The 25,845-nt window shown below is 41.4% G+C and overlaps 1 protein-coding gene across 1 annotated transcript; it reads left to right on the forward strand.

The window, feature by feature from the left end:
* On the forward strand, nucleotides 1-25,309 carry ehd1 (EH domain containing 1). Its single transcript, NM_001006733.1, has 5 exons — nucleotides 1-479; nucleotides 10,635-10,732; nucleotides 22,955-23,367; nucleotides 23,574-23,738; nucleotides 24,767-25,309. The coding sequence occupies exons 1-5, from the start codon at nucleotides 76-78 to the stop codon at nucleotides 25,289-25,291; spliced, it is 1,605 nt and encodes a 534-aa protein (NP_001006734.1). The 5' UTR covers nucleotides 1-75; the 3' UTR covers nucleotides 25,292-25,309.
* The last annotated feature ends 536 nt before the right edge of the window (nucleotides 25,310-25,845 follow it).

Below are 25,845 nucleotides of genomic sequence, written 5' to 3' on the forward strand. Positions count from 1 at the left end.
GTGAGGAGCTCGTCCCGGCTCCGTTATCCCATCCCGTGTAGGTAGGAAACAAGGGTTGCCCCAGCAGTAGCCGCCATGTTCAGCTGGTCGAATAAGGATACTCGGAGGAAGAAAGAACCGGAGCTTTTCCAGACGGTGTCCGAGGGTCTCCGGAAGCTTTACACACACAAGTTGCTGCCTCTGGAGGAGACTTACCGCTTTCATGACTTCCACTCCCCTGCCCTGGAAGATGCCGACTTCCATAACAACCCCATGGTGCTGCTGGTGGGGCAGTACAGTACGGGCAAGACCACCTTCATCCGCCACCTCATAGAGCAGGACTTCCCCGGCATGAGGATCGGGCCCGAACCCACCACCGACTCATTCATCGCCGTCATGCACGGGCCCGTGGAGGGGGTCATGCCCGGGAACGCGCTTGTGGTTGACCCCAAGAAACCCTTCAGGAAGCTGAGCGCCTTCGGCAATGCCTTCCTTAATAGGTAACCCGTGTGTAGGCTTCAGCTTGGGGGGCACTGTAGGGTAAGCAGCCCACAGGTCGCAGCGATTGTCCCTTGGAAGCATGCGACAAAGCATTAGTGAGAGCCAGTCTTGCACCTCCCTGAGCTCAATGGGCACAGTCTGGCTCAATAACATTAGGCCAATGGGCACAGTCTGGCTCAATAACATTAGGCCAATGGGCACAGTCTGGCTCCCTAACATTAGGCCAATGGGCACAGTCTGGCTCAATAACATTAGGCCAATGGGCACAGTCTGGCTCAATAACATTAGGCCAATGGGCACAGTCTGGCTCAATAACATTAGGCCAATGGGCACAGTCTGGCTCAATAACATTAGGCCAATGGGCACAGTCTGGCTCAATAACATTAAGCCAATGGGCACAGTCTGGCTCAATAACATTAGGCCAATGGGCACAGTCTGGCTCAATAACATTATGCCAATGGGCACAGTCTGGCTCCCTAACATTAGGCCAATGGGCACAGTCTGGCTCAATAACATTATGCCAATGGGCACAGTCTGGCTCCCTAACATTAGGCCAATGGGCACAGTCTGGCTCCCTAACATTAGGCCAATGGGCACAGTCTGGCTCCCTAACATTAGGCCAATGGGCACAGTCTGGCTCCCTAACATTATGCCAATGGGCACAGTCTGGCTCCCTAACATTAGGCCAATGGGCACAGTCTGGCTCCCTAACATTAGGCCAATGGGCACAGTCTGGCTCCCTAACATTAGGCCAATGGGCACAGTCTGGCTCAATAACATTAGGCCAATGGGCACAATCTGGCTCCCTAACATTATGCCAATGGGCACAGTCTGGCTCCCTAACATTAGGCCAATGGGCACAGTCTGGCTCCCTAACATTAGGCCAATGGGCACAGTCTGGCTCAATAACATTAGGCCAATGGGCACAGTCTGGCTCAATAACATTAGGCCAATGGGCACAGTCTGGCTCACTAACATTAGGCCAATGGGCACAGTCTGGCTCCCTAACATTAGGCCAATGGGCACAGTCTGGCTCCCTAACATTAGGCCAATGGGCACAGTCTGGCTCCCTAACATTAGGCCAATGGGCACAGTCTGGCTCCCTAACATTAGGCCAATGGGCACAGTCTGGCTCCCTAACATTAGGCCAATGGGCACAGTCTGGCTCCCTAACATTAGGCCAATGGGCACAGTCTGGCTCCCTAACATTAGGCCAATGGGCACAGTCTGGCTCCCTAACATTAGGCCAATGGCACAGTCTGGCTCCCTAACATTAGGCCAATGGCACCTCTGCTGCCCTGTGGGGGGAAAAAGTGGCTGTCAAAACGCCCCTGTCCGCTCTGTATTACTCCGCTTGCATTGAGGTTTTCCCATTCACTGCTCAGCCAGGGCACTTACCATTATATATAACAGTGATCCCCAACTAGTGGCTTATGAGCAACATGTTGCTCCCCAACTCTTTTGATGTTGCTCCCAGTGTCCCCAAAGCAGGTGCTAACTTTTGAATTTCTGGTTAGGAGGCAAGCTTTGATTGCATAAAAACCCAGTGCAGTTGCCAAAGAGAGCCTTCTGTGGTCTCCCAGTCAACATAGGGGCTACCAAATAGCCAATTATAGTTCTTATTGGTACACCCAGAAACTTTTTCCATGCTTGTGTTGCTCTCCAAAACTTTTTCCATTTGAATGTGGCTCACCGGTATAAAAGGTTGGGGATCCCTGATATATAACATAATGAGCAGTGACAGGGGCGTGCCAGGGGCGTTTTGCTAGCTTCTAGTTTCTGCTGGATAACCTACTGGAAGGTAAAGTTCCCCTTAATAGCCACAATATATGGCTGCAGCATGTCATAGGTTTGTGTTGGTTCCATTGCTGTAGAACAGGGATCCCCAACCTTTTATACCCATGAGCCTCATTCAAATGGAAAAATTGTTGGAGAGCAACACAAGCTTGGAAAAAGTTCCTGGGGGTGCAAATAAGAGCTATAATTGGCTACTTAATAGCCCCTATGTGTACTGGCAAGCCTATTGGAGGCTCTGTTTGGCTTTACATTGAGTTTTATGCAACCAAAACTTGCCTCCAAGCCAGAAATTAAAAAATAAGCACCTCTTTTGAGGCCACTGGGAGCAACATGTTGCTCACAAACCACTGGTTGGGGATCACTGCTGTAGAACTACACCCAGGGGTGCTGGGAGATTGAAGTGTATCATGCAGGCAGCTCTGGGTGTGTAAACCCCCCTCCCCACCCTCAGCAGCTGAGTACTGTCCTGGGGGCTAAACTTCCCCAGCTGTTGTGCCGCTCTGGTCAGAGCTGGTCACTGTAATCTAAGAACAGCAAGAGGCTACAGGATGATCATAACATGCTAAAAGTTTTAGCTATATTGCAAATATATTAAAATGTTGTATTGAATCCTAAAATGTAGTAGAAAATGTGTGGAATATAAAAATAAGCTAAAATATATATTTAAGCATGGCAGCCAGGGATTTACAACGCTTTTGATTGCTCAGCAATGATATTGGACATGGGTGGGTGGAGTAACAGACCACTCACGTGAGTTTTAGGATTGGGGCTTTTCAAAGCTGGAGTCATTAATTGACTATAGTTCCCATTGTGAGTTATAAACTACTGCGAGACTTAAAGGAACAGTAACACCAAAAAATTCAAGTGTATAAAAGAAATTCCAATATAGTGTACTGCTGCTCTGCACTGGTACAACTGGTGTGTTTGCCTCAGAAACACTATTGTGGTTTATATAAAGAATGCAGCTGTGTAGCCATGGGGGCAGCCATTCAAAGGAGAAAAGGCACAGGCACATAGCAGATAACAGATAAAACACTATTGTATTCTACAGAGCTTATCTGTTATCTTCTATGTAACCTGTGCCTTTTCTCCTTTTTTCCAGCTTCAATGGCTGCCCCCACGGCTACACAGCAGCTTATTTATATAAACTATAGTAGAGTTACTGTAGCAAACACACAACTTTTGCCAGTGCAAGGCAACAGTACATTATATTTAATTTACTTTAAAACTCTTTAATTTTTTGGTGTTACTGTTCCTTTAAGTGGGTTTTGCTCTTTTAGATGAATTAAGGGTGAGGCCATCAATGCAAAACATAGATAAAACCTGTGTATGTTTAGCATTGGCATTCACTTCTGAGGGTACAAAACCATAAAGCAGATTTATACAGAGGAACCCACCGTGTATGCATGAAAATATACCTGTGTGTTTGTGCTGTTACTCTGCAACTGTTCCAAAGCAATTATTTATGCTTTGTGTGCGGAAGTAATTCTGTCTGGCAGTTTTAAGCCAAACTGATCCAACATCTGTCCCAAAACAAGGCAGCATAGCGTCGGCCTATGTGTGCTGCCATCCATAAAAATGCCTCCCTGAATTCCCTAAGAGAAATGGTTATTTTGTGAGTTGCAGATTGATGGCCTTTCCTGGTCAGTTTGTTGTTCTATACGTGTAGCCAAAGATCATCCCAACGTTCTGTATCCCCATGATTGTGATTCAATAGGAAATGCCTGCTCTTTTGGCGACCTCTCAATGTATGGCAATCTTAAAGGACACCCATGTACCCCACTGGGCCGCCTGCACTAGTGGGGGAAACAATATTTGGGTGATAGGTGCCCTTAAAGACCCAGTAATGTCAAAAAGTGGAAAGATATACTTTAAACAAATACAAACTTTAAACATAACCAGCTCCTACAAATTAACTATTTCTTCTTGTACTATATCAGGGGTGGCGTCGACCGCGATCCACCAGTCGATCCCCCGTGGATTTCTGGTGGACCGCGTCTAAGCCTTGGGATGTGGAAGTGCAGCACGTTTATTGGGTATGTGTACGTACGTGGGGAGGAGTCAAAAGTAGATTGTCTGGGCACCCCTGTACTATATTATACAAGAGATTGGCCCCTGTTTATCTGGATAATAACTTAAACCATTGTATTCTATACAGCTTATCTCTTATCTGTTGTGGCTTTTGCCTTATTCAGCTTGAATGGCTGCCCCCATGGCTACAGCTCTGCTTATTTATACAAACTAGTAGTGTTTTCAAAGCAAACACAGTGATTTCCAGTGCAGGCCTTAAAGAAGTGATCCTCATTCAGTGTCTCATAAGCAACTTGTTGCTCACCAACCCCTTGGATGTTGCTCTCAGTGCCCCCAAACCAGGTAGTTATTTTTGAATTCCTGACTTGGTGGCAAGTTTTGGTTGAATAAAAACAAGATTTGCTACCAAATAAAGCCCCCTGTAAGCTGATAGTGTGCACAGAGGCTGCCTAATAGCCAATCTTAGCCCTTATTTGGCACCTCCATGAACTTTTATGATGCTTGTGTTGCTCTCTAAGTCTTTTTACATTTGACTGTGCCTCACGAGTAAGAAAGGTTGGGGACCCCTGCCTTAAATGAAAAGAAATGCCAAAAAATGAAAGTGGTTTAAAGTAATTAAAATATAATGTACTGTTGCCCTGCACTAGTACAAATGGTGTTTTCTACAGAAACACTACTATAGTTTATATAAAAAAAGCTGATGTGTAGCCATGGGGGCAGCAGGGTTTCTGAAGCAAACACACCAGTTTTAAATTTATAATCCAGTATATTATAATTCCTTTTATACAATTTTTTTGTTGTTACTGTTCCTTTAAGTGTAATGTCCCATGGAAAGATTAGTTGCCCAAGACTTCTACCGCAGGCGACTAAACTCTCCAAAGTGCCTTTCCACCTGCAACAAAGCGAATCGCAGGTGAAAAAGACCTACGCGTTGCTTTGGTTTTCTGAAGTGGATGAAGTTACCAGCTGGAGGAAACTTTGCAAAACCTAAGCGATGCGTAGGCCTTTCTGCCAGCATTTGTTGACGTTGGAAAGGCATTTTGGAGAGTATTAGATTAATCTTTCCCTGGGACACACTAAGCGAGTAGTGCCCCGCAATAAATCTCCTCTACCGTGGGCTACTTATCTCATGCATATGTGGTGTGGCTACTTTTTAAATAGCCCAAAGTTCCCTTGAGAGGCAACTTTAGTTCCTTTTTTCCCCCCACCAAGTAGGTTAATGGGGCTACAGCAGATGACAATAGAAATGGTCTTAAGGCTCTTTGTGTAAAAGATGCAGTTATACTCAATGAACACGGACTGCTCTCTAAAACATCTTTAAGAGGTTAAGTTGCCTTTATTTGTAACAAAATGGAAGTAAAGGCATTTAAATCTCTTAAAGGAACAGTAACACCAAAAAATGAAAGTGTACTGCACTGGTAAAAGTTGTGTATTTACTTCAGAAAGTCTACTATAATTTATATAAATAAGCTGCTATGTAGCCATGGAGGCAGCCATTCAAAGGGGAAAAGGCACAGGCACAGAGCAGATAACAGATAAAACACTATTGTATTCTACAGAACTTATCTGTTATCTGCTATGTAACCTGTGCCTTTTCTCCTTTTTTCCAGCTTGAATGGCTGCCCCCATGGCTACGCAGCAGCTTATTATATAAACTATAGTAGTGTTACTGTAGCAAAAACACCAGTTTTACCAGTGCAAGGCAACAGTGCATTATATTTTTATTACTTTAAAGCTCTTTCATTTTTTGGTGTTACTGTTCCTTTAAATACTTCAGAGTGCTGTCCAAGTTAAAGGAGCTTTTGCTGCCTGTGAAGATGTGCAGTCTGCAGTTCCCTGAAGTGCTACATCATTTCTAGAAAGCCATGCTATTTTTGTATACTAATACTTTTGCTTTCATATTATTAGCAGCATTTGTTTTGAGTCGTGAAAAGATGCCTTTTTCTTGTACAAAGGGTCAGGCATTAGTAAGGCGTGGCACAAATCTCTGGCCTCAAACATTTACAGATGCAACAGACCAAGCACCACCAAGCTACAGAAACTCAAAGCAGAATTGTCTTGCAGATATGAAAGCAATAAAACTGGATAATGTGCATATTTAGATTACAGCTGACCTCAGATCACATACACTGTAGTAAAAATACCAAATTGCTTTTATTTTCACTTTTTAGGACCATCAGACTCAGAATATGCATATCAATTTTGGTTAGTTGAAAATAGTGGGCATGAGTCTGAAAGTGGTGGTGGAGGGTGGGGTGTTGGTAAATGGAACAAACTGAAAATGTCTGGTTTTGTGCATTACACAGGTCCTGGAACTACTTAGTGAGTAAATATCCTTCTGTTATTCAGCATTGTGTCCCTTTGAATACTTTATATCCTTTGCGATCATGGTTTTTGGTTTCTTTTAGTCTATGGTAAACCCAAAAATTAGATATGCTGTAACTTGAAGTTGCCCCTCTTTCCTTGGACTTCATTCCCCAGAATGCGCTACTAAACAAGGACGAGGGAGGGGTTCAATGATTCTGCCAGATGGGGGGGGGGGGTAGAGAAATGGGCCATGCAAGACTGTCATGGTTTGTATGTATGTATGTATATCTTTATTTATAAAGTGCTACTTATGTACGCAGCGCTGTACAGTAGAATACATTAATACAAACAGGGGGTTAATAAGATAATAGATAAATACAAAGTATAACAATAAATACAAATAAATACAAGATACAGTTACAGTTGCAATAAGTTAAGAGTCAAAGACACAAGAGGATGGAGGTCCCTGCCCTGTAGAGCTTACAATCTATATCTATATGGTTTCCTTTCAATCTGAGGAATCTTGTATAACTGGTTTAAAGATTTTTAAATAGGTACAGGTATGTGATCCCTTATCCAGAAATTTTTTTCCAGAATGATGGGAAGGCCGTCTTCCATAGACTCAATTTTAATTAAATAATTCAATCTTTAAAAAATTTCCTTTTTCTCTGTTACAATAACCCAGTGCCTCGCTCTTGATACCAACTAAGATATGATCAATCCTTTTTGGAAGTAAAATGGGTTTAATTAATTTTTACATTTATTTATTTTTTTCTTTAATAGACTTAAGGTATGTAGATCCTAATCCTTTATATGAAGAAACCAAGGTCCCTCCCAAGCATTCTGGATACCAGGTTTCTTACCTGTATTCATTTTTGGCAGTTTGTGCACCTTCCAGGTCAAATGCTTTGTATTCATCAGAAGTGACATGAAAGTCTTGGGCATAGCGAAGGTGCCAAGTTTTTTTAATTTAAATTTAAAAGCAGGTTTTTGATTTATTTTTGTATCTGTTACAGATTTTGTGAAGGATTCAGTATTGGTCTAAATCCAAAATATGTGAATTTGCCTAATGCCTAAATGAGAGAAAGTTTATGATTCTGCACAATGCTTTGTTTTTTTGTTCTTTTCTGTGAACTGTGTTTTTATAAGGTGTGAATTTTGCAGTCAGCAAAAAGCTTCTACAATGCTGGCAGTGGTCTTTTGTGCATGTTTTTTTTTATTCATCTTTCTTTTTTCCTTCCTTTCTTTCTTTCTGGGAAATGGCCTCTGTTACACAAGACGTGTACTTCCTCCTGCCTGTGAATGAGGGATTGTTATTTGGATCAAGTGTCTCACAGGAGCTCTCCTCTGTTTGCCTTCTGAATGCTCAAGGTTATCCTGGAACATTTCAATGGGTTTCTCTGGGTAGAGAGCAGTTGAATGTGGCACTGCTGTAACCCAGGGATCCTTTATTAGGTCAATGGCCTATGGGGAGATTAGTCACCCGTAATAGCCGAGATTAACCTCTGGTAACTAATCTCCCCGAATTACCTTTCCACTTGCAATAAAATGATTAGTCGGTGGGAAAGCACAAGCATTGCTTCATGTTCCGAAGTTGCGCAAAGTTTCTTGCAAGAGGAAACTTCACACAACTTTCTTTTTTTACTTGCATTTTCTATAGTAGTAATATAGTAGTAAACTCTTAAAAACTAATTTCTGATTGGTTGCTGTTGGAACCTGCACTTGTGCAGTTTAGCACCTAGAATTGTAAATCAGCCCAGCATCTGTTTTTGTCCTGCTGAGGGAAAGTGCAGTAACTGCGATTTCTATACACCATATTTTTCACAGGCATGGCAAGGTTGCCATCAAGGGCGAAACTACTAGGGGTGCAGTTGCACGTGGGGAAACACCGCCTTGGGACACCTGCACATATGGCGGTCTGTCTTTCTCTGCCAGTTCTTCTATTGGATCATATCCTATACATTTATGTTGGAAATGATGACAGGCAGACAGACCACATTGACCATCACTATTTTCAGCTTGGTCACAGCTTTTCCCGTGTGTTGTGCTAATACTATTGTTCTTTATTGGTCGTATTGGCTCTGAATGGTGTCCTGCTGTGTCATTCAATAGACTCCAGTTTCAGGGTGTTGGGCAAGAGTTGATAAATTTCTCCCATGTTTGTTTAGTTACAGTTTTGTGTTATCTGTTTAAAATGTGCATTAAGGGCAGTGGCACATGGGGAGATTTGTTGCATGTATAAAAAATTTGCAACTGTAGGCCACAAACCTCCCCAAAAATCTCTCGCCGTTTGCTAACTTTGTAGCCGCAAGTAGATTACATTACCTGCAAGGATTTGGCTTAATTATGTTGAAATGCCTACTTTCGCATTTTCCTGTGATTAAGCCAAATCACTGCTAGTAATATAATCTACTTGTGGCGATAGCAATGTTCGTGAATGGCAAGACATTTTCAGGCAAATTTCTTTACAAATCTTCCTGTTTGTCATTGCCCTTAAGCAGTTTTTGGCGTGTTTCTCTGTATGAAAATGAGTAAAATGGTGCTTGGAAGACCATCAAAGGTTTGGTATTTGTCATTTACAGTGGCCAACTGCATGAGTCAAGCACCATTGTACTTAACTTTAAATTCATTTTCATGTCAAAGCTTGTTACCGCTGGTATTCAGGGGAATACTTTCTATTTAATGTATAGTGGCATGTTTATTTCTAGAGTGCATGGATAGTGTCTAATGACTGTTGTGGTACTGCTTATTTCATTTTCTGTTATTTGCGCTGAGTAATTGGCGCTTCTGGGCTCTGTCAGTACAGGGAGGGGCAGTGTGTGAGCCGCATATCCCTCACCCCTGAAATGTTTTTTTATTCCACCCTGGAGAAGTATGTGTGAATCACTGCTGAGGATTTTGGATATCCCTGTGGGAATGTGGATGTGCTTGTGTAATGCTGTATATCGGTAGTGGCGTTTGCCATAGCTGTCAGATCTTCCCATAACCGAATGCCTCCTTATTCTGCAGAACCTTAGGGGCTGTGGCATTGACTTTTATCTCCATATTCTGAATTTTGTATAGACAACATTTTAAAAGCTGCTTGGGCAATTGGATGCAGACAGGTGATAAGTACTGCCGTAGTGCAGCTGTCTGCATTTCTGTGGCAGCTGAACAAAGTGCAGTACTCAAGTGCTTTATAAATCCTCTTCCCCCAAGGATGAACAGCTGAACTCACTTAAACAAAGGATTACTGACAGTTGGGCTGCATAATGTCAGAGTATTTCAATTTATTTGTGTAAAAAAATCTCTCATTCTGATTTTCTCTGGAAGAATCATGACCCTTTTCCTGCCTTTTTTTTAATTTGGAAACATGAAACTAGCAATGTCAGGTAGGGAATACCTGGGTATACCGCCTGACAGCACCAGCATCTCCTGTAGGCTGTATGCAGCCATATTCTCTATGAAATTACTGTTCATGTGTTGTATTCCATAGCCATTAAAGGGGTGGTTCAAACTCTTTGTAGTTTTCAAATGTCACTGACCCTGGCAGCCAAAAAACTATTGCTCTGCGAGGCTACAGTTTTATTGTTGTTGTTACTTTTTATAACTTTTTTCTATTCAGACCCTCTTCTATTCATATATCAGTCTTTCATTCAAACCAGATATCTATCAGACAGGTTTAAAATCCCATCAGGATAAGGACAGCATTGATTTGTTGATGTGGTCTTTACCATGATGGCCTGCATTACTTTTGATGAGCCAAACTATCAGATCAGTCCATCAAGTAATTTCATGTGATTCCTGTGTAAGGTGTTTATCTCAGGAGTGCTGTGTCACTTGCACAAACATTTAAACTTTAAGTCAAGCCAAAAGCCCACATGAGCCATTATCATTCACGTAGATGCTGGAATTTGTAATTGTATTAAAGGGCTGGGTGTTTTATACCCCTGCTATAGATATGTATTTGGGCTGCTGGGAACCTTGATGGTACCATCAGTGTTCCTTAACACACCCATTTTTTTTTTCATTGCTGTCAGGTTCATGTGCGCTCAGTTACCCAACCCTGTCCTGGAGAGCATCAGCATCATAGATACACCAGGAATCCTGTCTGGAGAGAAGCAGAGGATCAGCAGAGGTAAAGTTTCTTCCCATTGTAAATTGATTTTTCTTTTTAATGTTGAGTAAACATAAGTGATCTTGGCCACTGCCCACTTGGGACTGGCTCTTACACTGTCCAAGTTTTTAACAATATGTTCTAGAGCAAGGGTCCCCAAACCTTTTTACCAGTGAAAAAGTTGGAAAGCAACACAAGGATTAAAAAAAAGTTCCTAGGGTGTGCCCAGTAAGGACTGTGATTGGTTATTTGGTGGCCACATGTGGACCAGCGCACTAGAGGAGGCTCTGTTTGGCAGTACACATGGTTTTAATGCCCTTGGAATTTCAATTGAGGCCACTGGGAGCTACATCAAAGGGGTTGGTGAGCAATATGTTGCCCCTAAGCCACTGGTTTGGCATCACTGTTCTAGAATTTATAGATAAAGAATGTGGGGCACTTTATCTAAATAGCAGCCCCATCCAGTTTCCACAGTGCAACCAAAGTCAGAGAACACACAAAACAATCAATAGATGTCTATACACGGGTTACACCAAAACTGGGGTACTGTTTGATAAGCACCGCACCACCCCAAGTGCATGTGTCCCACCTGAGAGGAAGAAAGAACATGCCAGTGCTCAGCGATTAGTTCCCTGGAGTAGCAGGTACTGACTAGAATCACTGAGGGGGTCTAGCAACTTGGCACCCCTGGTAATTTTATCTTTTTTTCTCCTTTAAATTAAAAAAAAAAATCTAATTTTTGACATTGCTGACCCTGTAAACAAATATTTTTGAGTCATCACGTGCCTTTTAAGTGTGTTGTCAGTAAATACAATCAGCATTTTCAACTATTTCTGTATCTCCTCCACTGAAAAACATCTAGTTCCTGTAACACAATGCTGATTTTTTATAACTTCACAGTTCCTCTCTTATTCCCAGTATTAGATTGTAGTAACACTGTTAAGAACGATGCAGGGTGATCAGTGGACTAGGGTCAAATTCTTTTGTAACGGGGTGTTACATATGAAAAAACCACAAAGTGGCATTTTTAGGCTAAAGCTCCCTTGTTTTGATAATGTATAACCCTGTGATCCTACAGGTCCTCTCTTCTTGCCAAATATAGAAAGAAATGCAAGTGAGAGCTAGCCTGCTAAAGGATTAAGCCAGACGTAGTGCTTTATTCCTAGAGAATAGAGCATTCATAAACTGAAATTGACACTTTCATTTTTCACTTTCACTTTTATGTTTGTTGGTGTCATTTGTTGTTAATACATTTTGTAATTATTAATCCACGAAATGGAGCTTAGGACTTTAATCAAGTATGTGGCAACTGTATATTGCCGTTGAGATTTTATTGCTTACTTTAGACATACAAGGCAACCTTGGCTCTCTACCCAGCAAACTATGACCATCTACTGCTTGGCTTTTCTACTTCAGTTTGTGAAGGTTATCGGTTTCCCTCACACTTCTGTGTAGCAGTCCACTTGACCCACAAAACTAATTCTCTCCTTCCCAAAAAGTAATGAATTATGTAAAGCTGCCAGCTAAGATCCTCTTAAGCAAGTTGGTGGCTTATTGGCTGGCCTCCCAATGGCCTGCTTTATTAATATCTGGACAAAAATCAGCCATGTATTTATCACATAGGTTGGAAGGGCCACAAAAGTGTGCCTCTATAGGCATGCAATATGTGGGCCAGCAATTGGATCAGCCCGATTTTGGCTAGCATGTTGTTGTCCAGGGTGCCAAAACAGGCATATCTCAAGGTGTACGGGAAGCTTACCACAAAAAATAGTGAGCAATAGCGCATAACTTAGCCAGAAAGCGAGTTTCATTACTGATTTCCTTGCATTGTCCCATGTGTTTTACACAAGCCTTTACTTGTTTGTCATTTGGTTACTGTGATGTTCATTGACACATGCCTTTGGGACTGGGAGTGAGACTATTAATTATATATCAGTATTATAGATTTGTCATATCAAATGACTGGAAGAGATGTAATTCTGGAGGTGGATCAACCAGGTAAAGGTAAAAAAATGTGTGATCATTAGGGGCGAGTGGGAAGGATAAAACCCGCTATTTAGCTGGATACCCAGGCAGGGTACCCGCGGACTGCCTGCCTGGTTTGTTAATGGGGAACTTTCTACCCAAAACTTGACCACTTTGCAGGTATTCCATAGGTACCCAACCCCTGCAGGCCTCTAGTATGAAGTAAACCATCTGTAAATGTTTTGAGGCTCGAAGAGGGTGTGGAACTGTCCTAGGAAAATTATATAAAAAAAAAAAAAAGATTAACTGAAAACCCAAGGGCACAACAACCCTGTGACAGCACAACAAATACTCATTGTGCTGTGGGCTGCTGTATTTGCTTTGTGGGCATGCCTGAGTGCTTATACAAGGCAGGTAACCAGCAGTGGCTGCACATAGTGCAAAAGCAACATTTTCTGTAATAATTTGCCTGCTAAAATAAATGACACCAAAAGTAAGTGGAAACCATGGATAGTGGCAGTTGTGACTGAATTGTTTATTTGCTTTCTATGACATTATCTCAATGCCCCTAGAGACTGTCCACTCCTTTAGTCTCCCTCTTATGTATTCTCCCTACTGTCTTAGGCTTTTCTATTCTGTGTTTTGGTTGTATTGGTTTATTTATATGCAGCCACCCTTTGCTATCTGATGTGGTTTTGTTTAATCCTAGGAAGAAATTGTCTCTAGAGTATTCTGAGAGATCTTTCCAACTCTGTTCTATTTATGCTTAGTACATTAAGTAAACACATAAAATGTCTCCCTTCTCCTGCTCTCTCTTCATTTTTTCCATGGCATGCTGCTACACTTTTTTGGACAAAATATTCATTTTGGCTTTGGATCGTAGTTAGACACAGAATAACATTTGCTCTGCTTTGGAGGGGGTTCACCAGGCCCGGCGGTGGTCGGGCAGGAAGCCAAGATACAAAGACAGCTAATGAATCACTGGGGATTTCTTCCCAAGATGGAATCCCTGCCCCCCAGCATGCCTGAGATTATTGTCTTGTGCTTGGCACTACCCTGTCACAGACTGTATTTGCCGTGCTTACAGTAACCATTATGGGGAGGGTTTATGCAGTATAAACGAGCTGCCTTAGAATTCTGAGCAGAATAAATGCAGGTTCTGGATGTTTTACATATAAGTAAAGCTAGCCACACATGTAAATATCCACTTGTTTGGTGAAGATTTTACCTATCTGCCTACCTTGAGGGAAGGTATTATTGGCCTCATCTGAAGCGCCAAAGATCAGATCATAGTGTAGTACAAGCAGGCCATCAGGGGCGACAACTGTCAACAATTCGATATTCACCCTGACGGGATTTTTTTAAACTTGCCTGATACAACATATGGCCTAAAATCTGTCTTGGTGGCCCTCTGAGGGCCCTATACATGGGCCAATAAGCTGCCATTACGGTCTGTCATCAGCTTCTACAGAGCTAATAAAGGTTGTTATTGGGAGATCCAGCCACATGAAGTGTGGCACTGCAAATTTGCAACTAAAGTTCTATCAGAGTTGTGAGCACCTGCTGCAATAGATTCTTCCTTTACTTTTCTATGTGGCCAACTTTGAAGTAGATTTTGCTCAGACCAGCCTTTATTCAAATGTAAATCCTTACTAAAGGTGGCCATACACGGAAAGATCTTGTGACCTCAACCAGCGAGCCGATCTTCTCCTGATATCCCCACCAACGGGTGGGTGATATAGGGTTAATTCAGTCGTTTGCTCCTGGGGCCAAACAATTGAATTAGAACAACGGGTATAGGCGTCCGTCAGTTCGGGGACCGCATCAACGAGCCAATGCGGTCCCTGTTCCGACTAATTAATTTTCAAACCTGCCCGATCGAGATCTGGCTGGTTTCAGGCCAAATGTTGGGCAGGCCCATCGTTAGTGCCCATACACAGACCAATAAGCTGTCGAATCAGTCTAAGGGACCGATATCGGCAGCTAGGATCTGCCTGTGAATGGCCACCTTAAAGAAACAGTAACATCAAAAAATTAAAGTGTTTTAAAGTAATTCAAATATAATGTGCTGTTGCTCTGCAAAAAACTGGTGTTTTTGCTACAGAAAAGCTACTATATAAATAAGCTGCTGTATAGCCATGGGGGCAGCCATTCAAGCTGGAAAAAAGGAGAAAAGGCACAGGTTACATAGCAGATAACTAGTAGATAAGCCCCATATAATGGGGGTTTATCTGTTATCTGCTAAGTAACCTGCGCCTTTTCTCCTTTGAATGGCTGCCCCCATGGCTACACAGCAGCTTACTTATATAAACTATAGTAGTCTTTCTGAGGCAAACACGCCAGTTGTACTATTGCCCTGCATTGCTACATTATATTGTTATTACTTTTATACACTTTCATTTTTTGGTGTTACTGTTCCTTTAAGGTCAACAGATCCAAATCCAATGGTAACAGTTAGGAAATATTTATGTGAATGTCTGGTGGATCTATAGCAAGGGTGGGCAAACTATGGCCTGCAGGCCACATCCGGCCCTCCGAGGATTGGTGTGTCTCTCTTTGTTCTGAATTCGCAAGTCTAATCACGCGAGACTTGGCGTCAAGTAAGCGCTGGCCCAGCCAGTGTACAACTTGCACACATTTTTAAATCGGTAAATTACTTCTGGTAACTTATTTTTGTACTGATGGGCTCTGAAGTTTTAAAGGGGCAATTTTGAGTTGTCTGTCCAGTTTGACAGTGGCAAATGTTATCCAAAATAGATATATTATTAATACAAACAACTCCAGCGAAATGTGGTTTTTGCCTGCCTTTGCTGCACACCATTCGAGTACTGGATTTTGACAACAATTTTCACGGCTTTTCAGAAAAACTCGAGTACAGGTATGGGATTCATTATCCAGAAAGCTTGAATTCAAGAAAGGCCATCTCCCATATATTCCATTTTAATCAAATCAATTTTATAAAAAATATATATATTACTGCTATAGTAATAAAACAGTAGCTTCTACTTGATTCCGAGATGCATGAATTCATATTGGAGGCAAAATAATCCTTTTGGGTTTATATAATTGTTTTAATGATTTTTTTAGTAGACTTAAGGTATAAAAATCTAAAATTTTGGAAAGATCTTGTACCCAGAAACCCCAGGTCCCAAGTATTCTGAATAGCAGGCCCAATACCTGTATTTCAATAAGTGATAGTGTTGTTTAGTACCACATATGACACATTTAATTAGCATATTCATAATAATGTATAAGCTTTAATCAAAACAATGATCACTAGTAAGTATGTGTATAGAAGCCCTATGTCTAGCCAAACAGTCCTCATTTAGGTGTTATTTGCTCATTAACATATGCTACAATGAGTTTCAATGCACTCTATTAACTAGATGACAGTAACTTTGTCAATTAGCCCTTAGTGAGTTTCAGCTAAAGGTGGCCATACACGGACCGATTTTTTTACTTACAAACGACCGATTCCCGAACGATCCGATGCTATCGTTAAGTTATCGTATAGTTGGTGGTGTACGAACGATCGTCGGCCCACTAAACGAGCCGACATTATCGTCCCCAAAATCGATCGGCCAGGTTTAAAAATTTTGGTCGTTTAACGATAAAATCTGCCAGTTGGTGTGAGTGTCAGACATTTGTCTTTCAACGATTGTTCTCTGCGCATGTCACGATTGCCAGCAGCGGAAGTCAACGACATTCGATCGTACGTAGATGTACGATCGTAGGTATTTTACGATAATGATGCGACGAAATCTTTCCCGAATTATCGTTGCCCGTGGATGGCATATCGTATGGGAACTCGATCGCCATACGATCGTTTGTCGATGTAATCGTTCATCGCACAACGAGCGAAATTGCCTCGTGTATGGCCACCTTTACACTTGCTTGGATAAGATCACTGGAACAATTGTCATTGTGATTGATATTGTGATCTTGGCGATTGGTTTAAATGCTAGGGGAATTCCCTTTTTACACATTATTACGAATTGGTATAATTGTAATCGTTTTTGTGGCTGGTTACCATCCAAGCAATAGCCACAGTTTTCCATACATGTTCTGAATGTTGTTCCTGTATTTGTTCACTGTTCCCTAATGGCTCAGCAATTCCTATATGCAGGAAGAACTGTGTCAGCAGTGATAAGACCCCTGTACAACTCCATCCAGTAAGCCAGGATGTGTCTCAGAACAAAGATGTGACATCTCATGGAAGGAATGAGAGGCTTAACTTGTTTTTCACCTGTACATGCATTCTGGCAAGGAAGATAAAACACTTCTCAGCTAAAACTGGCCTTTAGATTTGTTTGGTATGCCTAAATCTAAGTTGTCACATGGATTTGATTCTTACAGCAGATATTACTTAAAGGTTCTGCACATTTGTTTAGAAATCATACACATTCGCAGTATTCAGCAAAGATACAAGAATAATATCTAGAGGCCTGCATTCCCTCCAAGGGATTTATATGGCACACTGTCAGTTTAGAGGCCCCAATAGAATTCCATGTTTTATCATCATTTTTATATAATAGGACTCTCAAACAAGAATTATGGCATACATGTAAAAAGTTGCACAGCACTGTGTTAGGGAAGACATCCAATGGCTCAACTAAAGCTTAATAATGATGCACCCACACATCGATCCCTTAGACCAATTCGGCAGCTAACCGGCCCGTGTATGTGCACTACCGCTGGGCCTGCCCGACCGATATCTGGCCTGAAATCGGGCAGATATCAATCGGTCAGGTTAAAAAATCTAGTCGGTTCGGGGACCGCATCAGCTCGTTGATACGGTCCCCGGACCGACTTTGCCTATACCCGTTGTTATAATTCGATCGTTAAGCAGTAAATTGCCAGTGGGATGGCATATGCGGCGAGAAGTTTCCTCTCTACATTCAAGCTGGTGGGATGGCATATCAGGGAGATTAGTCGCCTGTGACAAGGAAGATTTGTTGCGGGCAACTAATCTCCCCGTCTGCCACGACCCTTACGAGGAAGCTCTGGGGCTTTGTTTGCAGCACTAACCAACCTTTGTGCATTTCTTCAATAAGTATACCCCTGCTGCCCTTGGAACCATGGAAATTGATGATAGAAAAAAAACAAAGTGCCCCCAGGATATGTGTTATGTCCCTTTGCTGTATGACATTAAAGGGGCTGTTCACCTTCGCAAAACTTGTGACGCTGGGAAAGCGTGGGCCTTTGGCATGTGGCAGTGACCAGCAGACCTCCACTTTTGGAATGATTGGGGATGCTGCCACGTTTTGGAGTAAATGAAGACAGGTGGCGAGCAATCTGTAGCTCTTTCAGTACTCTCCAGTAGGAAGCAGTCTATTGCATATAGCCTAATTTGATCACTGCCACTGGCGGCATGTACAATGGCCCTAACGGAAATTTTATATAACCTAGTAGCAATAAATTCATGAGTAGTCCGGATGGGTTTGGGAGGGAGTAAGTGTGATAATTGATTTTATGACTGCACATCAGAATACTGTAGCTATGCAGGAAGCAGAAGTCAGTAGGGGATTTTCTAGCTATTGTGTTACGTGTACCCTGGGATATCTCTGTAAGAAACATAACTTATTCCATTGTACACAATGGAACGAAATACAGAGCAGGCATAATGCTTCCTGAATGTCAGCTATGAAGTGCAGAGTCTCTTTGGGTCACTTCTGTACATTATAATACCACCCCTCTTTGTATTGCAATGAGGGGATTAGCATCAGTGTTGTCCCCGAACAAGATAAGGGATGTGATGCAGGGGGGGGGGTGGGATGGGGGGAGCATACGGATAGCCAACAGCACAGACAGTTTTTCATTTGTGGAATCAAATATGTCTATATATAATGTTTTATATATATATATATATAGTCCCAGAGAGGGTAGCACACCACAAAATGGGGGTCGAAGCCTGGGTGCTAATGCAAAGAAAAATCAAAATATAAAATATAACAAAAGCCAGCACTCACAGGACTTTATGATTCCTAAATGCAATATATTAGTTTTCAGGCCCTTCCCACCCAGGCCAAATAGGGCTGCATCTGTCATGTCCTCCCCCTGTCTTGGGTTAGCATGGGGATAAGTTAGTGTGCATCTCTTTATTCATCAGTGATTGTGATTCTTTGAAGAGGTGGAAGGAAGTGCTTGAGTATTTGGAGGAAGCAATCCCAGAACGTGCTATTGTGCGCCAAATGTAGCCCTGCCAATGACTCTGTGGCAGTGAAGAGAGGTTTAAGGGAAAAGGAGATTTAAGAACTAGCTAAATGCCTCAATAACCTTTAGGTCAATGCATTTTCAGGCTGAAATACATACCAGTGTGCACACTGAAAGACTGAAACCATTGATATTGTTACACTAAGGCATAGGGCAGTATTGAAGGACACCTGCATTTTTTCACAGCCATAGGAGAAATGCAGCATGTACCATTAGCCTTAAGTAGGTATAACAATGCACATTCATGTTTTATGTATGTGACCTACTTTGAGGCCACCAGGAGCAACATCCAAGGAGTTGGGGAGCAATATGTTGCTCACGAGCCAATGGTTGGGGATCACTATTCCAGATGGTAGTGTGTTGGGGGTTTCCTTAATTTAGAGGGATCTGGGGATTTATGTGGATAACAAGCTGTGTAACTCTAGGCAGCATCACTCAGTAACTACTAAAGCAAATAAAGTACTGTCTTACATAAGAAGAGAAAAGAGATGGAAGATTTAAACTATAAGGGTAGACTGTCATGGTTGGGGTTGTTTTCTCTAGAAAAAAAGGCACTTGTGAGGGGACAGGATTACTCTTTACAAGTACATTAGAAGATGTTATAAACAGGCAGTGGGGGGTCTTTTTCCATAAAAACAATCAGAGAACCAGAGGTCACCCCTTTAGATTAGAGCAGGGGTCCCCAACCTTTCTCGTGAGCCACAGTCAAATGTAAAAAGACTTGGAGAGCAACACAAGTATCATAAAAGCTCCAAATAAGGGCTAAGATTGGCTATTAGGCAGTCTGTAGTCAGCTTACAGGAGTCTTTATTTGGTAGTAAATCTTACTCAACTAAAGCTTGCCACCAAGTCAGGTGGCAAGCCATTGGTTGGGGAACACTGGATTAGAGGAACAGAACTTTTATTTGAAGCAGCGTAGGGGGTTCTTCACGGCGAGGGCAGTGAGGTTGAGGAATGCCCTGCCAGGTGTTGATGTGATGGCAGGTTATATTAATGCCTTAGAACCTTTTTTACCTGTGAGCTTCACTCCAATGTAAAAAGAGTTGGAGAGCAACACAAACAAAAACAAAATCCTTTGGTGCCAAATAAGGGCCATTATTGGTTGTTTCCTATATGGACTGGCAGCCTACAGAAGGCTCTGTTTGACAGTACACCTGTTGTTTTATGCAACTAAAACTTGCTTGAATCACTGCCTTAGAGAGTTGCTTGGATAATTTTTTGAGCAAACAAAGTATCGAGAACTATAGTAACCTTAATATCTGCAGTTAAGGTGGCTTACGTAACAAGATCCACTCGTATAGGGGGTCTTTTATGGATACGCCCACCTCGAGGTGGGCAATATCCAATTGTTTGACTCTAGGGCCAGAGGGATCATAATAGGCAGGCTGTTGGAGAGGACCACATTAACAAGCTGACAGGATTGTTAGACCTGTCTAAAAGATATCTGGCTGATTTTCAGCAATTTATGTATCGAATTTGCTGTCTGACATGGCCCATACATAGGCAGATAAGCTGCCAGCTCAGTCCAAAGGGGCCAAATCAGCAGCTTATATCTGCCTGTGTATGAGCAGCTTTAGTTAAGTCTAGGTATGGGTACATAGAGTTTTATATAGGTGAGTGAATTTCTGGCACTGTATAGGTATGTGTGTCTGTACCTGTAACAGTGTAACGTTTTGTGTTTTTTTTTTTTTTAATAAAGGAATGAAAAGTTTTACTGTAGACAATTTATTATGAGCAAGAATGGGTCTGATAGTGACACCAACGAGTTCAACAAAAAGCTCAGAAGTTTCAGCATATTGGTTGAAGTTCTTTTTTTGTTACCAGATATTGCTAGAGTTAAATGACTTCATTTTTAGTTGTATAATATTTCTCAGAGTGCAGACGTCGGTGAAACGTCATTGGAAATATACTTCGTAAATAAACTGGTGGTTGGCATGAATCACTGTTTGTTTTTCTTCTCATTTTAAACACATGGTGTTAACACATCGCCTACAATACCAAGTAACTTTAAAGGGTTTCTGTAATGATTTTTATGATGTACAGGTATGGGACCTGTTATCCAGAATGCTCGGGACCTGGGGTTTTCCAGATAAGGGATCTTTCCGTAATTTTTATCTCCATAGCTTAAGTCTGCTCAACATCATTTAAATATAAATAAACCCAATAGGATTGTTTTGCCTACAATAAGGGGTAATTATATCTTAGTTGGGATCAAGTACAATATACCGTTTTATTAATACAGAGAAAAAGGAAATCATTTTTAAAAATTAGAATTATTTGCTTATAATGGAGCCTATGGGAGATGGCCTTTCCGTAATTCGGAAATTTCTGAAAAACTGGTTTCCGGATAAGGGATCACATACCTGTACTTTTAATTATAAATTACACTGTTTGCAAAGCAAATAATTCACTCTAACATTTAAAATTTTATTCTTGAACCAACAAATGGATTTTTCAGCTTCTTAGCTGTAATACTGGTGTGTAGGCACCATCTCAGTGCATTGTGCCTGAGTCTGAGCTTTCAGAAGGAGCCGGCGCTACACATTAAAACTGCTTTCAGGTAACCTATTGTTTCTCCTACTCCCGTGTAACTGGAGGAGTCCCAAGCCAGACTTGGATTTCTTACTATTGGGTGCTATTCTGATACCTACTGGGAGCTGCTATCTTGCACCCTTCCTAATGGTTTGCTGATTGGCTGCTGGGGGGGGTGGATATCACTCTAACTTGCAGCTCAGCAGTAAAGTGTGACTGAAGTTTATCAGAGCACAGGTCACATGGCTGTGGCACCATGGGAAAAGAAGGATATGGCTAGCCCCATGTGAAATTTCAAAATTTAAATATAAAAAAAATTAAATAAGCTTAGGACTTAAATAAGTCCTGTTGTGCCAGTATTTTTGAACTTAGGGGACGGTGCCGAACCCTTTAAATATTGTACACCAGGCGGGAGCATACGTGGAAAGACCAGGGTGGGTGTACTGGTGAGTGTGGATTGGCATATCTGGTTCTGACTACATGTATCTTTAAAGCAATCTCTCATTAGTCTGTTCTCTTTTAGCCAAGACATAATTTCCCTCAATATATTGCACACTTCTATGAGAGCCGTCTTCTAAAGGAAAAAAAAAACACTGTTTCTTGATTATTTGGGGTGTAAAATGAAAGCAATGATAAATAATAGTTCTTCTCGGATAATAACCTTTTTTCCAGGGCATAGCATCGGCACCCTTATTGGTATAGTCCCAAGATTTAAAAGAGTGAAAATAGTGACACCTACAGGGAGAAAGGACTAGAAAAATATGTTTGGATTCCCATACAGCAGTGATATTGACGTATAACAGTGGGTCAAATGTCTGATGGGACATATTGTTTTTGTCCCTAAAGGGCCATATTGTAACAAAATGAAAATATGACTTAGAAAAGTCTGCCGATCCTTTATAGAGCTACAGCTGACTTTAATGCAACATGCTTTAGTGCAAATAAACTTTACATTGATCTTCGCCATTCAACCAGGACTTAATAGGCCCATGTGCCCCTCACTGTTAAAGACATTGTAAAATTTGGTGTCATTCTTGCTGTAACATTAACCCCAACCTCAAGTGCTCTCTTGGCTTTGTTTATTATTCTTTTCACTATAGCACAGTGTTTTAGTTTGGCATAATAAATAGCCCCATCTTTTTTTCCCTTATAAGGCATAGTAGAATATGACTCATGAAGTGACTCTATTTTTCCATTTCTAGGGGCTTAAAATCACAGAAATATATCTTTTTTTCCATTTAGTTTATACAGAACAAGGTTAGTTTTAATGCAGAAAAAAACAGCTATATCCTTTTTTATTCACTTCCCTTTGTGATCTCTGATCCCCATTGAGTAAGTGTTGGAACAACAGACCACAAAAGTTCCAGGATGCGTAAATTTTCAAGGAAAACTGTCTATATGATAAACTGTCTTTTGGTTAAGTATTCATTCTCTGGGTATTATATTCCTTTAAGGAAATAAAATAATATATTTCCAGTCGATACATTGCTTTTGTGTTGTACCATTATGTATTAATGCCGCCTTCTTTTTTAGGGTATGACTTTGCTGCAGTCCTAGAATGGTTTGCTGAACGAGTGGATCGCATTATCCTTCTCTTTGATGCTCACAAGCTGGACATCTCTGATGAATTTTCTGAAGTCATCAAAGCCTTGAAAAACCACGAGGACAAGATCCGCGTAGTGCTTAACAAGGCAGACCAGATTGAGACTCAGCAGTTAATGAGAGTTTATGGGGCCCTCATGTGGTCCTTGGGTAAAATCATTAACACTCCTGAAGTAGTTAGGGTCTACATTGGCTCTTTCTGGTCCCACCCTCTGCTCATCCCTGACAACCGCAAACTGTTTGAGGCAGAAGAACAGGACCTGTTCAAGGACATCCAGTCTCTTCCAAGAAATGCTGCTCTTCGTAAGCTAAATGACCTTATCAAGAGAGCCAGATTAGCCAAGGTGAGTTTAATGAAGGTTGGACTTGTTCTCATTCGTTCATGAAAGGTTTTCTTTTCATTCTTAAAAGTATTTCTTACAGTATGTATGGGCCAGTGCTACTACTTATGGCCAGCTTTGCTTCTTAGAACCTGTGCTTTATTGGACCTAAATCTCCCTTAAGGCCTTTCCAGAGAAGAAGTGTTAATATAATGTTTTTAAATCTCAAGGTTCATGCTTACATAATTGGCGCCTTAAAGAAAGAGATGCCTAATGTATTTGGAAAAGAAAATAAAAAGAAAGAGCTGATCAACAACCTGCACGAGATTTACATGAAAATTGAGAAAGAGCACCAGATTTCTCCTGGAGACTTCCCCAACATCAAGAAAATGCAGGTAAGCCTGCTTGCTTTAATACAATAAATAAGCAGAACTAACTCTCCACCTATATGTAATTAAGTAGAAACTAGTATGAGACATGGTGTATGGTATGTTTGAAATTGTTCTATACTGTGTTTTTTTAGGGATCCATAGAATCCACATTTTTGGATTCGTCCGAACCCTTTGTAAAGGACCTGGCCAAATACCGAATCCGAATCCTAATTGGAAGGATTAAAAATTTAGGATTTGGTTCGACCAGGAACATGGATTCGGCCGAATCCAAATCCTGCCGAAAAAAGCCAAATCCCAAACTGAACCCTGGATATGTTGCATATGAGACAATTTCAGAGCTAATTTAGATGGCACTTATATGCTGCCATTACTTTTGTCATAGAGGCTTGGTGCATAAGGTAGGCTAAAGAGCTAGTGCCACATAAAGGGCATTATTCTGTTGTGTATGTATGCATATCTTTATTTATAAAGTGCTACTTATGCTGTACTGTAGAAAATATTAATATTTCCCTATTTTAATATTATTAAAATAATAGATAAACACAAATAAACACAAGATACAGTTGCAATAAGTTAAGACACAAGAGGATGGAGGTCCCTCCCCCGTAGAGCTTACAATCTAGATGGGAGGGTAACTTGCAGACACAATAGGAGAATAGGTGTGTGAGTGCTCCAAGAGGTAGTCTTTAAGTTTAGTTTTAAAAAGACCAAGGGAGGATTCTCTCCAGAGGAAAAGGGACAGCATTCCAAATGTAAGGGGCAGAAAGGCTTAAGTCGGGAAACTGCAGTAGTAGTGGGGGGCGCAACCAAGCGGTTGCTCTGCGGAGAAGCAGAAAGGTCGGCCAGGAATGTATGGGGACACAAGGGAAGAGATGTAGTGAGGGGCAGAGGAATGGAGGGCTTTGAAGGTGAAGAGAAGGAGTTTGTAAGATATTCTTTGTTTAATGGGAAGCCATTATGTATCTTATTAGGGTAACTGTAGCTGTATTTTTAACCCTGCTTGACACATTTGATTTTTTTTTTTTTTGCAGGAAATTTTGATGACCCAGGATTTTGCCAAGTTCCAGGCTGTAAAGCCCAAATTGCTGGACACCGTAGATGATATGTTGGCCAGTGACATTGCCAAGCTGATGGTCATGGTGCGACAGGAGGAGTCTCAGATGACAAATCAAGTGGTGAAGGGTGGTGCCTTTGAAGGAACTATGAATGGGCCTTTTGGACATGGCTATGGAGAAGGAGCTGGAGAGGGAATCGATGATTTTGAGTGGGTAGTTGGTAAAGACAAACCGACATATGATGAGATATTCTTCACTCTTTCACCTGTCAATGGAAAAATTACAGGGGCAAGTGCCAAGAAGGAGATGGTGAAGTCCAAGCTTCCCAACACAGTGCTGGGCAAGATCTGGAAACTGGCTGATGTAGACAGAGATGGCCTTCTTGATGATGAGGAGTTCGCACTCGCTAATCACCTTATTAAAATAAAATTGGAAGGGCACGAGCTACCCGCTGACCTGCCTTCTCACCTAATACCACCATCCAAACGAAGAGGGGAATAAAGTCTGTCATGCAATCTTCTAACGAGTCTTCCACTTTTTTTTCCAAAAACTTCTCCCTTTGTAAGATCTCTACATGGGATATGTAACATTTTAAAACAATTTGAATACAAGTGTTTTGTGCAGGTATGCTATACCACAGCTTTAAATCAAACAAGCACAAAACTGCTTAAACATGCAATAGGGGATAACAAGGAAGAAGAATGTTATATATGATGTGCCAGGAGGGACTTGGGAGAAAAAGCCCTCAACTTTTATCTGCTGAAGTTCCATATAATAAACAGTTTGAAATCACTTGGATAGAAGATCTTCGATGCCACAAAATACAGGAAACTCTTGGTTTGAGCCATTCTACTGTATCCAGTTGGCTTTTTCTAATCGCTATGGTTGATTTGCTAATTATGAAATACCTTTGCCTTACAAGCTCATTAGATCTTATATTGTTATTCAGTCTTCCAGGGAGTCACTGCTGTATTGAGTGCATAGCTGGAAGCAAGAAACTACCTGCACATAACCAAGATGTGTTCAGTGAAATCTTCCCAAGCCACATATTTACC

Source organism: Xenopus tropicalis, chromosome 4 (assembly GCF_000004195.4).
Source record: "Xenopus tropicalis strain Nigerian chromosome 4, UCB_Xtro_10.0, whole genome shotgun sequence".
Lineage (NCBI taxonomy): Eukaryota > Metazoa > Chordata > Amphibia > Anura > Pipidae > Xenopus > Xenopus tropicalis.

Bases quoted from the DNA above. Each gene is read 5' to 3' on its own strand.
- ehd1 (NM_001006733.1), top strand. From the start codon at position 76: ATGTTCAGCTGGTCGAATAAGGATACTCGGAGGAAGAAAGAACCGGAG. The intron at 480-10,634 runs GTAACCCGTGTG...CATTGCTGTCAG, and splicing joins GGCAATGCCTTCCTTAATAG to GTTCATGTGCGCTCAGTTAC. The intron at 23,739-24,766 runs GTAAGCCTGCTT...TTTTTTTTGCAG, and splicing joins CCAACATCAAGAAAATGCAG to GAAATTTTGATGACCCAGGA.